This window comes from Tupaia chinensis, unplaced genomic scaffold (assembly GCF_000334495.1).
Source record: "Tupaia chinensis unplaced genomic scaffold, TupChi_1.0 Scaffold000492_1, whole genome shotgun sequence".
Lineage (NCBI taxonomy): Eukaryota > Metazoa > Chordata > Mammalia > Scandentia > Tupaiidae > Tupaia > Tupaia belangeri.
Genome location: NW_006160004.1, coordinates 715,764 through 731,881, shown reverse-complemented (window position 1 = coordinate 731,881; position 16,118 = coordinate 715,764). Strand labels below are relative to the sequence as shown.

The 16,118-nt window shown below is 47.2% G+C and overlaps 1 protein-coding gene across 1 annotated transcript in view; it reads left to right on the top strand.

The window, feature by feature from the left end:
• The window catches only part of UMODL1 (uromodulin like 1), a 74,451-nt gene that overhangs the window by 22,048 nt on the left and 36,285 nt on the right, over positions 1–16,118 (top strand). Inside the window, exons 7-9 of the mRNA XM_027774891.1 lie at positions 1,335–1,475; positions 12,383–12,637; positions 15,748–15,860. Of these exons, the coding sequence (XP_027630692.1) occupies positions 1,335–1,475; positions 12,383–12,637; positions 15,748–15,860 (509 nt within the window). The remainder of the gene's footprint in view (positions 1–1,334; positions 1,476–12,382; positions 12,638–15,747; positions 15,861–16,118) is intronic.

Sequence of the window (16,118 nt, the reverse complement as noted above, 5' to 3'; positions counted from 1 at the left end):
CCACATTGAATTTGTACTTGCTATGCTCAGATATGTGGCCTTGTTTCTGGAAGGAATTACCTATTTTTTGTTTGTTTGTTTGTTTGTTTTGTTTGGGACGTCTGTGCCAGGGCTTAGTAATTTTTTTTTTCTAAAAAGGGCCAGATAGTAGAAAGTATTCTTGACTTTGTGGGCCATGTGGTCCCTATCTCATCCTCTCAGTTCTGTTTGTAACATGAAGGCAGCTGTAGACAGTATGCTAGCAAGAGTAAAACTTTCTCTCCTGAAACAGGAGGGAGGCAGGCCAGAGCCACTGCCCCAAGGCTGCGTGGGGTGGGGGTTGTGGCTGCTCTCACTGGTGAAGCTTTTCCTGTGACACCGTAGGCCATGTATGATGTTGGGTTTGGGGCCCAGTGAAAGTTCCAGGGACAAAATCCACAAATACTCTTGAGAACTGAGCAGAGTGGTTGGTTTGCTAGTCACTGAAGTGCATATCTTCTTGTAGTTCTGACAGTGCCCTTCAATTAGAGGTCACAGGAGCACACCTATGGCTGAACAAACTGGGTTTGTGCCTCAACGCAGAGAGCAGGAACCCACTCCATGGGAACCATAGGGCATCTCTGTAGAAGGGACTGGAAAGAGCCCATCACGGGATGCAGGTTTTAATTAGGTGGCTTGGGGAGGCCCTAAGGATGTGAGATTTTGTTCTAGATTGGGTGCTATCAGAAAGTAGGGACAATTCTATGATTGGGTGTCTCAATAAATCTTTTCTGGAGGAAGGAACATTGCATGAAGATGAGCTATAATTGGTCAAGGAGTGTACTCACACATTTTGGCCAAGCGAAGGAAGAGTTGGTATTTAGTGGGTGACCTGTGAGCTCAGATAACACTGCAATGGCCTCATTTGTCTCACCTCATCCTGCTCACAGAGCATCTTGTCTGGGGTGTGTCCTGGGAGGTTTTAGGTCTGATGGGAGGACAACAGGGCCCACCTGTGCATGCTGTAGCTTCTACCAGGAGCCATTCTAATGGTTCAAAAAACTGTGCATTCACTGATTTATCCCTGGGGTGGATTTTTGGGCCTGTCATTTTCTGATCACTCAGATCCAGCAGGGAACAGCAGCCACCCCAGAGCACATGAGGCTGCCTGGTCGGATGAAGGCTGACTGTGGACGGAGAGGCTGGGGTTGACTATGGAGGGAGAAGCCAGGCCATGTGGTCTCTCTCCAATACTGCCCCCTGTGCCTGCTCAGCTCATGGGATGCAGATTCACAGAGTGCACAAGAGTGGAGGTTAATGAGAATGACGGCGTGGCCACAATGCTAATGAGCATTCTGCCCTTCCTTTCTCAATAGATGTGAACGAGTGCCTCCATGATGAGCTCAGTACCTGCTCTGGAAGGGAGCTGTGCGTGAACATGGAGGGCTCACATCGCTGTACCCACAGCCAGGAGCTGCCTACATTGTCTCCTCAGAGGCTGAACCACACGCATGAAGGTATGACTGGGCTCATCCCCACGGCACAGGATGGCCTAAGGAACCCTCAAAGTAGGTGGCCTGTGGACCACAGACTCTTCTTTTCCTGCCAGGAGGGGACAGCTGCCTCACGGGTGCACAATAGTCGCTTAGTTCTTTCACCCAACCTTGATCTCATAGTTGGCAATCCTTGGGTATAATTTTATAGTATTTTTAACATTTACTCATTTACTTATTCATTAGAGAGAAAGAAAGAGAAAGAGAAAGGGAGGGAGACAGGCACCTCAATGGGGTCCTCATGCGCAGATCCACCCTCAGTCTCAGCCAGCCCTGAGTCATGGGCATACTTATGCATGGGTGTGTGCAGGGAAATTTTGTGATGTGAACCCAGAACCTCTCCCATGTGAGAACAGTTGCATCACCACTCGGCCCTATTGTCCTTTGATTTCATACATGTTTATGTGTCACTTCCTGTGCTGGATGCTGATAATAGAAGCATGCACACATAGATCATAATATTGCTTTCATAATTTAAATCGGAGACCTTTGGAAAGTGAATGAGGCATGATTAATGTTTACACTGAAACCACAGAGGTAGCTGGGACTGTTGCTGGCATTTTTTTGACCACCTAGGTGGCATGCGTATGTGTATGGGCCACCTAGATGGCATAGGTGCCAGTGAAAACACCAAGAAGGGGGTGCCTGACTCTGCTCCACTTAGGAGTGGAGGGGAGGGAGATGGGGGTGCCAGATGTAAGAATGCTGGTCTATAAGATTGGGTTCTGCCATTAAGGGGTGCATGGTAAGAAATAACTGTGTGATTTGAAATTTAGGGAAGTTCTGTGAGGATGATACACAGTGTAGGAGTCTGGGGTGGTAGAAGGTGAGGGAGAATGGTGGAGTCTAGTGCCATATTTGAGATGGAATCTTTAGGACTTACTGGTGACATAGATGCAGACTGGGAAGAGGAAAATAAGGCAGAATCCAACTGAATAGGTGGTGGTTCCATTGAAGGAGATGGGGAAGACCAGGGGTGCACTGACAATTTTTGCCACAATAGTTGAAGCTGAGATGGAGCTGGAATTAGGTGGGGAAGACAGGGAGCTGAGCTGGCTATTTGGTGCTGGAGCACGGGGATGAGGGTTAGGCAGAGGTGTGAATCTGAGGTCAGCAGCATTAGGTAGCATTTAAACCAGGATATGGTTGAAAAGGGAAGGGAGACTTGGGTCTGTGGCCAAAGAACCCCACTGGTCAGGGTGAGTGCAGGGGAGAAGCTTGCAAAGGAGATGGAGTGATGTTGGAAAACAGGAGGAAGGGGAGTGTCCAGGAGACCAGGAGAGAAGGGTCAGTAAGTCCAGGATGAAGAACCGAATGGAAAGCTTTAGAGAGCACAGCACGGGTGACAGGAGCACAGGGAAGTGACCCTTAGAATTCCAGGGTTCAGTGGGGCCTTTGGGGAGAGTAGGGCGGAGGAGAGGGAGAAGACCATTCACAGTGAATCAAGCAGACGGTTGGAGGAGAGAAAGAGAGAACAGTAGGTGATTTTTGTGAAATGTTCACTGTAAAGGAGTTCAGAGAAGACAAGCAGGAGATGAAAGTGGGTAGGGACTCCCAGGAAGGTCTTTTTAAAGACTTGTTGCTTTTCACATTTGTGTGCTGGCTAGAGAGGCCAGCTAATCCTGCAGCCTGCCCGAGCCCTGGGGGAGAAAGCCTCTTGGCCTCCCGTTCTCCACTCCCCACAGGGCTTCCCTAGCAGGTCACCTGCAACTACTCCAGGGGTCTGTGTGTGGCTCAGTTCAGGAGCCCTGGTGTCCACAGCTTGCAGGGCTGTCTGCACGTGGGTGAAACCACAGGTGCAGGTGCCAGGCTGGCTGGGAACCAGAGATTGCCTCACAGTGAGAGCCTGAGGTGAGCAGATGGGAGCTTCTGCTACATGGATGGGATGTTGACCTTCCAGCTGGCAGTCAGGGCCAAGTTAGCATTCACTCACTCAGTCATTTAAGCAGGACTTTTTTTTTAGAAGTTTATTTATTCATTTTAGAATATCTGTATATAAATAAAGAGAAAGAGGCAGGGAACCCCAATAGCCAGCATCACAGGTACATCTAGTGTGTCAGGTGATTTGGGATCCAAACCCTGGACCTCCCCAGAGGGCTCCAGCATTGTGCAGAGGTGCCCCACTGCTTGTGCCTCCATAGCTTGATCTAAATAGTTCATTTGAACTGGGATTTAAATTGGGCCCACCCATTAGTTGTGGCATCTTTTAAATTATTATATATTTTGTCCCCTTCGTACTATCTTTGCCTCTTGTTTCAGGAAATCTGGTCCCCATGGTCCCAGTCCAGTTTCTTAGGCTGAAGTTTGTCCCTTGCACCCCCAGAATCCTTCTCTCTATTCTATCCTTGGGTTTTCTGTAACATGTATAATAAAATTGAAAAATCATAAGTCAAACCATCCCTAGGGCAGGACTGTCTATACATCACAGCTGACACCAGTTATAGCGGACACAGGGCAAGACGGGAAGCAGGGAGACTCACAACACAGGAAGGTGCCCGGGAGCAGGTGGGCATGGGGGACAGAGAGGCCACCCTAGAGCACAGGCAGCCACTGACACATGGGTACAACTGGTGCAAACTGCAGGAAAGGAGGCTGCAGGGTCCAGACCAGACTCAGACTGACAGTTTCCGCAACTGGGAAGAAGAGGACTGGCCGTCTCCCCAGCTACGTGGTCACTGTGTTCTGTGTGGATGGAACTTAGGCTCGGTTTGTGCTCTCAGAAATTTCAGCCTAGATGGCAGACACCGTTTATTATGTTTGGCCACAGAGCTGGTGTTTTTTTTTTTTTTTTTTTGTCATTCTAGAATTTGATTTATTACTTTAACAACATACTAACCAGAGTGGAAGGAAAAGACACCATTGGTCTCAGTGCCCCAGCAAATAGCTTTTTTTTTTTAGAGGTTTTTGCTATAGGGAGTGTGCACTCTCCAGAAAGAGAGACACAGAGAGTTATAAAGAGAGAAATCATCCCTCCAGCAAGTAAAGAGATAAATCATCCCGCCAGCAAATAGTCTTTCTTCCTGCTGTCCCCCTGTTCCTGTCCAGGTTTTTATCTTGCTTATTTAGTGTACCTTACTTAAATCACCTTATTTAAATCCTGCTATATATGAAAAGCCTTCAAAAAGTTAATGGAAACTGCAATTATGAAATGTATTATGAAAACACTTTATGGATTTTAAAATTAAAAATTGTTTTATTCGGGGACCAGCAGGTGGCATGGTGGTTAGGGGCACTGGACTCCCACATGACTGACCATGGTTTAAATCCTGGACCTGGCAGCTTGCTCTCTCACGTTCTCTCTCTCTGTCTCTCTCTCTCTCATCTCTTTCACTCTGTCCCTCTCTGGTCAAATAAAAAAAAAGTAAATAAATAAAGTTAAATAAAATAATTCTTTAAAAAAAGTTAAAAATTGTTTTATCCATGATAGAACACATGTAGGTGCATATGAGGGAGAAAGAGACAGACACCTTTATCAGGGTCCCATTGGGATCCCTTTCCTCTAGTCCTCCGGCCCATCAGATCTTGGCCACTTGTGTGGGTGCCCAGAGCTTCTCATGGCAGTTACCATGTGGGATCTGGCTTCTCTAGAGGAGTGAATCAAGATGTTTTCTATAGCAATGATATGATACTCCTACCAGCTTCCCTTGTGGGGACATTTAGATTGCTTCTAATACTCTCTGTGAAGACTAGAACTTTAACATCTTGGCATAATCACAGAGAACATTTTTACACCCAGTTTGATTTGATCAATAATTCAATTTGTGTGTTCTGTTCCCTTTAAAGAACACTCCCTCTGTTCTGATAATAGTACAGCTAAGACTTGCTTAGTGCTGTCTCATTTAATTCTTAAGGAACCAACGCTGATTCTGTGTTTTGTTTTTGTTTTAAGAAGACAAAGACAAGGCAAAGTAAGGTGACTTTTTTTTTACAAAGGTCCCAAAGCTGATTCTATACAGATGTCTGTGATAGAGGCTGCTTCTTACTCCCTGTCTGTCACCATCCTAATGCCAGGACACTCTAGTGGAGGACATCCCTGATGTCTAGGCCCTGTTTGGGAGCCACACACAATGCAGTCCTCCTGGGCTGCCATTTGCTCCCAATGTCCAGGGAACAGGCCACTGGCACTGTGACTCCTGGGGACCCTGTCCTTCATTACACACAGAGTCAAGAGCTGAGTAGAGTTTGAAAATAGTGCAGATATTTTCTTTGGTGTTTGAGGACCGGACTGGAAAATGGGTCTCCACTTCCTATGTGCTGACTCTCCTCCCTGTCCTGGGGTAAGGGAGTGGTCTTGGCTGATGCTGGGCAGAGGGTTGGTTCCAAGTCCCCTGTGGACGTGGAGGGGTCCAAGGCCAGCCCCTCCCCCAGTAGATTTTACCTCCCACCAACATAAAATTCCACAGGGAAGAGGCCTCATCTCCTGCTCACTGCCACATGAGTTCCTGTCACCTGAGTGGAGTTTGAGAACAGTGCAACTATTTTCTTTGGTGTTTGAGGACTGGACCTGGAAAACGACCTCCACTAATATTTGTTGGATCGAAAAAAATGAAAAAAAAGTTTGAGTGGTGGCCACACCTAAGTATTTTAAACAAAAGCAACCATCAGCCCAGCTCTGGTAACAGAGCACTCCTCTGCCATAGCAGTTCAGGACTTTGAGGATCTGGTTGGAACTATGCCCCTCCCTCCATGCACAAATGCACCTACAAGGTTTGGTACAGAACCCCCTGCAGCCCATCTGTAGATTTCCTGGTCCGTGGCTTCCAGTGTGAGAATCCTGTTCCTTTAGTGAGACTATAAGGTTGGAAAACAGTTATTTTTACCCTGGCCACTTATCTGAAAACAAAACAAAACCAATCAATCGAACAAACAAAAAAACATAAAACTCTGCCTTCAGGAATGCTATAGCCAGACTCCTCCACACTGCCAAGCAGAATGAGCTGCAGGATCCTGGCAGATAAGGGACCCTCCTCGGATAGCTCAGCACCATAAGGAAAGTTGCATGGCTCCAGCTTCACTTCAATTAGGGCAGAACAGACAGAGCCAATGTTTCTAGATCAGAAATTTAGGATGAATTCCAATCACATCATGTTAAGAGAAACAGCATGTGTTTTAAATTTAGAAGCTAATATAAACGAGCAATCTGCTGGAATGGCTCAGAGGTGCAAGTCCTTGGAAAATACAGCACACATTTCAGATACTTTTCTTATGAAATTAGTCACCCAATTATGACACAGAGGGCAGCTACATTCTTGCACAAACCCAAATCCCCAAGATATATTGAATGGTTTGCATTTAAGTTTCCAGGAACGTGTTCTACTTTTAAGAAGGAATGGGACTACCTTCCAGGTCATCCTAACTCTCTCTGACATGACCTCCCTTCTCAGCTGGAACCTAGTAGCTGCTTTGCTTCTGACTGTGACATGGGGATTGGGGGCACTGCAGAGGCAGCGGGTCTAGGGGAGTTGCAGCCCACATCTTTCTTAGCCAGCACACTCACCCACAGTCGAATTGCAACAGTGAGTGCTCAGAATCTTGGCACACACCCTCTGCCTTTCCACCTTCACAAGCTTTAGGTACCAAGCTAGCAGACCCAGGCAAAAGAGCATGAAGCTCTGACATGGGCAGGTCATGGGCAAGGCAGCCTTCCCTGCACCCTCCCTCTCAGCTGCAGATGGGTCAGGGTGGTCCGGAAGGAGCAAGAGCCCAGATTCATAGACATGCTTCATGAGACGATGTCAAGTCCTGTATTTAGGATTGTTACCAGCCATGTGATGGGGAGGGCCGTGGAGCAGTCTCTGTGCCTGGTAGGTGGGTTCTCTGTTGCCACTGCCCTGGGATCATGTACTGAGTCAGGAGTTGAGTGGTATTTTCTAGGGCTATGGATATTTTTTATTGCCAGAGGGCATGTGCACTTACCAGAGAGAGACAAAGAGACAGAGAAAGAGAAGGAGAAAGTACCCCCAGTGGGGCATAGTCACACCATAATCCCTTTCCCTCAATTTCTCCTCCCTGTTAGGATTTTGGACACACACGAACACATTTCTGGAGTGTTTGTCAAGCTGCTAAGGCCAGGATTTGAACTGCAGTTAGCCATGTGGGATCCCACTCCCCTAATTACTAGATCATGGGGATGGCTCTCAGCCGCATGTTAAAAGGGACATTAAAAAACTAAAGGCAACCAGAGGAAGGTGCACTGGCTAATGAAGGGCCCCAAACCAAGTTACAGAGGCTTACCTTGGAAGAGAAAAGTGTAGGAGAGAAGGTATCTCTTTCCATCTTAACATATCTCAGGATCTCTCCTGCAGAAGAGGGATTAGCCCAATAAGTCAGAAGTTATCAGTCTTACAGCAACACAGAGAACTGGCCAACAATCATGTTTGTTCAGCCTTGGGATGGCTGCCTTGAAATCTTAAAGGGAAGAAAGGAATGAATGAGTTTCCTGTGGCTGCTGTAACACTGGGTGGTTCAAACCACAGAAATGTATGCTCTCACAGCTCTGGAGGCTAGAAGTCCAAGTCAGTATCACTGGACCCAAGGTAAGGTGTCAGAAGGACTGCACACACTTCGGAGGTCAGCACAGCCTTCAGACAACTACACAACCTTCGGAGGACTGCACACCCTCTAGAGGACCCACAACATTCAAGGACTGTACACCTTTTGGAGGACTTTACAAACTTCAAGCACTGTTCAACCTTCAGTGGAAGGTCTAGAAAGAATCCCTTTCCTGCATCTTCCAGCTTCTGGTCTGGTGCTGTCCTTGGGTTGCAGCTGTGTCACTCTGCTCTTCAAGACCATTATCTTCAGTTGTCTCTGTCCCATCTTCACATCACCTTCTCCTCTGTGTGTGTACCCAATCTCTCTCTGCTTTCCTTTTATAAGGTCATCTGTGATTGCATTTTGGGTCAACCTGGTTAATCCAGGGTAATATCCCATTGCAAGGTCATTAGCTTAATTGTGTCTGCAAAAATGCTTTTTCCGAATAAGGTCACTTATGCAGGACACAGGGTTTAGGGGTTGATAGCTTAGGACGTCATTATTCAGTCCACTACCAATGATAGGACAGCTTGGGGGCACAGCAGGTGAACTATGTCATTAGCTATCATTCAGCTTTGCCATTTGCCTTCTGCTTGACCTTTCTGGGCCTCAGTTTTGTCTCCTGTAAAATGAGAATGATAGAAGAAACGACCTAGTGGGATTGTGGTAAGGACTAAACAGGGTACTAGGTCTGGTGCACAGCATTAAGAAAATGTCATCTGCAACTGAGTCGCTGGGAGCTGAGATGGAGCCTGACGTGGTGTTGTGGGAGGGGCACACACAGGGTGTGAACTCACAGCACTGCAAGTGTTCCGCTGCCCCACATCCCTGCTGCTGTTGTGATGCCTGCTGCTCCGGCTTGGACGTCCTTGTGTGTGTCACCATGCTGTGGGCTCTTTCTTCAGTGTCTATGGCAACGCTGAGTGCTTAGTAAATGCCCAATAAACATTGAGTTCTATGGAACTGCTGCTGTAGTTGGTTAGAAATGATTGAACAAGAATCATTTCAACTGCCTCAAGGGAGTGAATTGGAAAAGGAGCCACACAAAGAATTTCTCTGTGGATTGGAAGGAATTCTCTTCTTCCAAATGCTCACCATCTCTCTTAGCTGCCGAAACTGTCTCTGTGGGTGGCTTGGAGGGTTTCACAGCATTCAGAGTGCCAGATTTGCAGTTTCTCCACCCAGAGATCTCAGAGTCCACTGGCCTCTTAATGTAAAGTGTGAACGTGTCAGGGGCTTCAAAAAGTTAATGGAAAATGCATATTATGAAAATACCTCCTGCATGGATTTCAACATTTTTTGCACCAAAAGAATCTTATACTTTAGTTTCATTTTCCTCAAACCTATAAAATCCTCTTAGATACTATATTAAGAGGTGACACATGCAGTGTCAGCCCTGAGATCTCTTTAGACCTCTAAACACCCATTGCCCTGTACTCTTTTCAAACATGCAGGGGGCCCTGGGACCAGCAGTTAGCGTAATGGCTATGTCACTGAACTCCCATGTAGCTGACTGTGGTTCGAGTCCCGGACCCAGTGGCTTAAACTCATGCCGGATGCGTGTGCGTGTGTGCCCAAGATCCTGAGAGGAGAATGGAGGAGAAGGGATTGCAGCATGGCTATCCCCCCTGGGGGGTGATTTCTTGCTTTCTGTCCCTCTGTCTTTCTGGTGAGCACACATACCCTATAGCAAAACCCTCTCTAAAAAAAGAAAAGAAAAGAAAAGAAAAGAAAAGAAAAGAAAAGAAAAGAAAAGAAAAGGAAAAGAAAGGAAAGGAAAGGAAAGGAAAGGAAAGAAAGGAAAGGAAAGGAAAGGGGACAGGAAAGGAAAGGAAAGGAAAGGAAAGGAAAGGAAAGATTCCACTCATCTTAGAGTACTTATAGAATGTGCTTTTAAAAAGCCCACAGCATGTGAAAGGCCTCTGCTATCCCACGCAGTGTCACCCCATGTCAAGGCTGATTTCTGGATGACCTCAAGGAGACCCAGGCCACAGCCCTGGGTGTGGGCAGGACGCTGAAGCTCAGCCTCCAGATAGCTCTCAGCTCTCACCTTCCTATTTACCTGGTGTTGAGCCATCATGTCTTCACTGATGTGGACAAAAGTTGCTCTGTGTTGTGTGTCTTGACCAAAACAGAGCAGTCAGAACTTTCAGCAGATCTTTTGAAAAGAAACTGTAGCCCTTCCTTACTGTTCGGTGAGATATGTTTCTAAGGGACAGATCAAAGTGCTATGTGGTTGTTAGGAGGCCAGGCACTGTGTGTGTGTGGGGGGGTGGGGTCTTTTTGGTTTCAGGGTCTCAGTGACCATGGAGTTGGGGGTGAGACTTACAGCTTCAAGTTGCAGCCACTTGCCCGTTGAAGCATGTTCTGCTTTTTTAGCCAGAAGGGGAAATATCCTAATAACGAACAGCTGTACCCATGGCTATTTTTATGATCAACACACAGAAAATACAGAACAATTCCGTAAAAGCTATAGATGTATCCTTGAAAAAGAAAACAAAAAACAGAGGGCACATGCACTTACCCAAGAGAGTGAGCAAGAGAGAAAGGACTCCCCAGTGGGACATGGTCACACCACAATCCTTTTTCCTCCATTTAACCAGAACTTTGGGCATGCACCCAGTGTGTTTTTGAGCTGCCATGGTTGGCCATGTGGGATCTAGCTCTCAATTCATAGCACTTAACTACTGTGCTACAGGGCTTGCCCCTAGATGTATCTTTTAAAAATACACCTCAGTGCTGGCTCCATGGTGTGGTGGTAATGTGCTCAAGAGAAGGCAGAGCCCACAAGGTGACCATGGTTTGAGTCCCTGGTCTGGTCCACCTGAGACACACAGGGCACGTACTTGAGTGCCAGAGATCCCATATGCTGGAGGACTGGAGGAAAAGGATAAAAACCATACTCTGTGGAGAATACGTCTCTCTCTCTCACATGCATGTGTTCTCTCCTGAATAGGGGAGGGGAGAAGAAAAGGTTTATAAAAAATACACTTTAACTCCCTATCCTGGGAGTGTTATTAGGAAACAGTGAGAATTCCTACTAATGTCATCAGTCCTTTCCAAACAAGGCTGGTAGACAAACCAGGCTTCTAACAACATTCCCTTTCTTTCTGAGGTGGATTATGAGGGCTCAGTGAGGAGCACCCATACACAGGGGACTGAGATTTATAAAAGATGGGAGACAACACGGCTAGGTCACCAGACTACAACTGGGCACGAAATCTGATTCTGAGTTTCTTGGCAGCCAAGGCAAAGAGAGAAATGGGTCAAGTTGCATTTATTTATTTATTTATTTTACTCAAAGGAAGCATACACGTGTGTCTGGAAAGACAGAATTCCTTCCTGATACTAGAAACACATATCCTATGAATCTTTACATCAAGAGCTTTGGGAAGTCACACACAAGTGATTTTTTCCTTTACCATAGTTAGGCAAAATATTTTTTTAAAGGTCTTCATTGCTTTTGTATAGGAAGGACTGAAGCTCAGAGGTGAAAATTCCGGCACCCATCCTGACGGCTTCTATGTCTTACGTGGTGCCTTCTGCTGAGCTGCCGGCTGGGCAGACAGAATCTTTCTCCTCAAAAGAGCTTTCTACTTACACACTGGAGTCCATACCAGTTGTTAGAGTCGAGTTTTGCTCCTTAAAGCATGAATTACGATAGAAAAGCATGAAAAGGGTCTGGTTTCCGAGCCCTGCTTCCTGATGGGGTTACGGTTCCGGCACAATGAATCAGCAGAGAGCAGAGGTTCTTGTGCAGCTGATCATGTGCTTGTCAAGGATCAGATGGCGGCGCCCTGCAGGGGTGTGCCAGGCTGTATTTGCAGAGGCAACACACCACCATGGCACTGCTGTGAACGCTTTTTGAACGACGACCTTGTTTTAGTCCCGAGATACTGTTCTCCTTTCTCTAGATCATCAGCCTCCCCACACCTGACACACGTGTGGTGTTACACACAACGTGGTGTTATCCACAATGTAGACCGAGGCTCATTTGCTTTACCTTCCCCCTAACCTGGCTTAGTTAGAGGGACTGAGATTTTGACCCAAGATGTCATTTTGTATTCTATTAATATTTCATCTCAACCATTCCTATCACATTAAGGCATTCCTAAACTACCTCAACAGTTTTGAGAAAGAGAAGGTTAATAACCTCTATTTTGAACTAATCGGTTTACTCCATAATTGCAAAAAACAGTGAGTGTTGCCCTGCATTGGTGAACTTGGTCAACGAACAGGCGAGAGCTAAGTTAAATTGAGGCTGTGTCACCTGCTTCAGAAGATAAAACAACCCTCTCTGACATCTTGTGCCTCTCCTTCACTCTGTGCTTTCTCAGATTGTCCTCCAATTGGCGACTACATGATCCTCAACGTCACTAGCAGCAGTTTCCAAGTGTCCTGGACTTTCAATTCCACCCGGAACTGCACTTTCCATGTGCAGATCTACAGGGGTGAGGAGTTGCTCAGAAGCGTGCAAACAAGGGGCCTGACCCTGCAGGTGGCTGGGCTGGAGGCTGGAGTACTCTACAAGGTGAAGACCAGCTCCCAGGGAAGCGGGGCCCGAGTATTCTCCATGCTGACTGTCAAAACCGGTGAGGCTGCAGCCAGAAGTCCCTGGTGCCTTGCAAGTTCTCTCCCAGTTCTATAGCCCCCACTATCCCACTGTCTTCCCTAGAATCAGGACCTGAGCAGCACTGAAGCAGCTCCATGCTTCTTCTGTGTCCTCGGAGCCATCCTGTTGCCTGGCAGAGCTTCCTGTGTCCTTTGTGGGCTTCCCTGCTCTCTACAACTCTTCCTGTTTGGGGCTCCCTCTGAATCAGAGATGACAGCATAGAGCTCTGTGAGATCCCTTCTTTCCATAGTTCCATGCCCTTAGAAAGCCACCAGTTAGACAGGCAACATGCAGTCAAGTAGATAGTGGGATTTTGCATGTATTTAAAGAATTTTGCACACTTAATCCCAGGGACTAAATCTGCATGATCTCCCACAGCCAGGGCCAGACCTCACACTGTGGGAGCCTGCCCTGTTCCCCATGTGCAATGCATGGAACCTGAGGCAAAATCTTCTGTACCCATGCCAGCAGGGGACTTTTCCCCCAGGCAACACAGACGCACACATGTGACTTCTAATGCCAATCCCTGTGGCAACTGGTGGCCTGTCTGGCTCTGCCCTCTGCCTCCTCCTTTGCCAGGTCATGGGTGGAACCACATGGTTAGGTCAGGCGTAGGCAGCAGAGGTTCCCCAGGCTGGCCTCGGTGGCTGTAGAGTATGAATGTAGGAAATGGCAGGGCCCTGAAATGGTCTGTCCTGGGTTCCTGATGTGAGCTTCCCTAACCTAGAGCAGGAGGAATCCCCAGACAGGGGACTCCTGTGTCAGCACAGGAACTGCTTCAGAAAAGCATCAGGGTCTGTTTTATTCACAGAGATCAGCACTTGTGACAGAGACTGGCAGTCATGAAGGAACGAGGGATTGAGCAGGACCTCTACAACTGGCCCCATGCCCTTTAGGAACCAATCTGGGAGAACCCCATACTAGGTGGTCATATGCCCAGGATGGGGACCCCAGGGCCCCAGCCACACAAAACACAGGCCCTGGACTTTGCATGAGGCTCTAATTTCTGAACAGACATGACCTCGTTTTCTCTTTTTCTTTTTCTTTCTCTCTCTCTCTCTCTCTCTCTCTCTCTCCCTCCCTCCCTTCCTTCCTTTCTTCCTTCCCTCCTTCCTTCCATCCTTCCTTTTGGCACATGTGCTTGCTGGAGAGAGAGCAAAAGTGAGAAATCATTAACCCGGGGGGAGGGGTGGTGGTGGCCATGCTGCAATTCTTTCTCTTACATTCTTCTCTCAAGATTTTGGGCATGATCACATATGTCTCTGGTGTTATTTCCAAGCCACCAGATCTGGGATTTGAACTATGGTTGACCATATGGAAATCCAGTACCTTAACCACCACACCACCTGCTGGCCCCTCATTTTCTATTTTCTAAGAACTATGGGACTAAGCAGAGGGCTGCTATTCCCTTTGAGGACACTGAGGCCTAAAGTGGCTATGTGCCTGAGAGTCATCCTGCAGGTGGGGACAGGCCTGAGCCCTCCCACTCCCCATCGTCCACCATCCTCTGCCTTGCCGAGGCTTCATGCTCCCCTCCCAGTCCATCCCAGATGTGATCACGAACACAGCCCCCTCTACAGTGCAGAATAGACCTCTGTCGGGACACACAGCAGGGATTTGCAGTTCCACCCCACCTCACCATCCCCTGTCCTCAGAAAAAGTGCTCGCATCCACATGCCCAGAAGAGATAATTCAGAGCATTCTAGAAGACTACATTATCAGCCAATTCCAACCTTCCACCTGATTTTCTTCCCTTTTCAGAACGGTAAAAAAGCCTTTTGTTTGTAGAGCCCCTTCTAAAGTGCTTGGTTCTCTTTAGAGGCCTTATTTAACTTAACCTTATCATGAGCCTACATGTCAGAAGGCTCTGGGCATTTCTACAGCGGTTGGTGCCCCAGGCCTCATAGTGAATCTGACACCCAGGGTGCTGGTGGATTGGACTGTCCACAAGGCTCTGCGATATGCATGGGAGAGAGGCCAGAGCTGAGGCCTGAGAATCATGGGTCACTAAGGGGCTGCTCTCTCTTGCTATAACGGGAGACTCAGGGGTCCCTGACCTGGAAATACCCAATGCTGATGGCTTTTCTGAGACTTAAGTACACCGTGCAGAGGCGACAAACTGCGAAGACCCCTCCACCTTGCTGGCTGGTGGGGAGCAGCTGTGGGTGGCTACTAGGCAGTTAGTGAAAAGTTGCAGTCTGCCCTGCTTCTGACACCTGCAGACATTGCCTGTGCATATGGGCTTTATTCTTAGGAGTTGAAGAGGCTCATGTTTCCATCACACATCTTGATTCTTTTTCTCAGCCTCAGTTATGTACATGGAAAAGATAGCCTTTTTGTGGTGAGTGCTCTTACTAGTGCTTGGGGAGAGATGGGACTCAGTGCTGGAACCTGAAGATTCAAATTGGGGCTGACTGGTCACCCAGTGTTGGGGCCTGGTCAGGGTGCACATGAGGACCTGTTGGGTTTATGGCCCACAGGAGTGAACTGTTGGAGAGGCCTTCATACCCTACATGCATTTGGTGTGAACTATATATGATGTTTGTACCTTGTTTTTCAGGGGTCCCTGCCCTGGACATAACGTGCATGTTTATGTCAATACTTCTTCACTCCAGAATAGATGCAAATATGCCTCACATTCCTTTCCCCCATTTTGGCTACCTCAATCTAAGATTTATGCCTCAATCTATTTTTTTTTTCTTAACTTTCTCCTCAAGAATAGGCTTTATGGAAAATGATGACAGAAAAGGGTGAGACTTTTGGGGCTGACCTGGAAGTCTAGTGGTTAAGGGCACCAGTTCCTACATAACCAATCATGGTTCAAATCTTGACCCTGAAACTTGAAAAGCATGATCAGCCTGTGTGTGTGCAAGCCCCAACTCCCAACAGAATGGAGAAGGGACTGCAATATGACTATGTCTCATTGGGGGGTGCTTTCTTCTTCTCTCTCTCTCTCTGTCGAGTGTACACACACACTGGCAAATTGAAAGGAAGGACAGAAGGAAGAAAGAATGAAAACAAGGAAAGAGATAAAAGCATGTGACTTTCCATCCCAGGATTTCAGCTAATTTTTATTTCTGTCTGTCTCAGATGCCCGAGTATTTGAAATCACAATAAGGATCATGAACCGTAACTTAACGGAGAAGTTGCTCAACTGCAGCAGCGGGGAGTACCAGGATTTCTCCAGACAGCTGCTCCGTGAGGTAGAGCCAAAGTGCAGACACAATTGACCTTTTCTAGAGCATTCTGAGCGAGGACATCAGACTCAAGCCGGCAAACCTGCCCAGCTTCTCTTGTGATCATGACAAAATTACAGAGAAGACCAAAGTCAGATAAAAAATCCCCTACCCCTTTATAGGGTACTTAATCTATGAATAGATGTTGGGTCAATTCACCTTTAAAGTATCTGCCTTTATTCAAATGACCTGTACCACCTGACAGTACAGCTGGGGTTTCTGCTG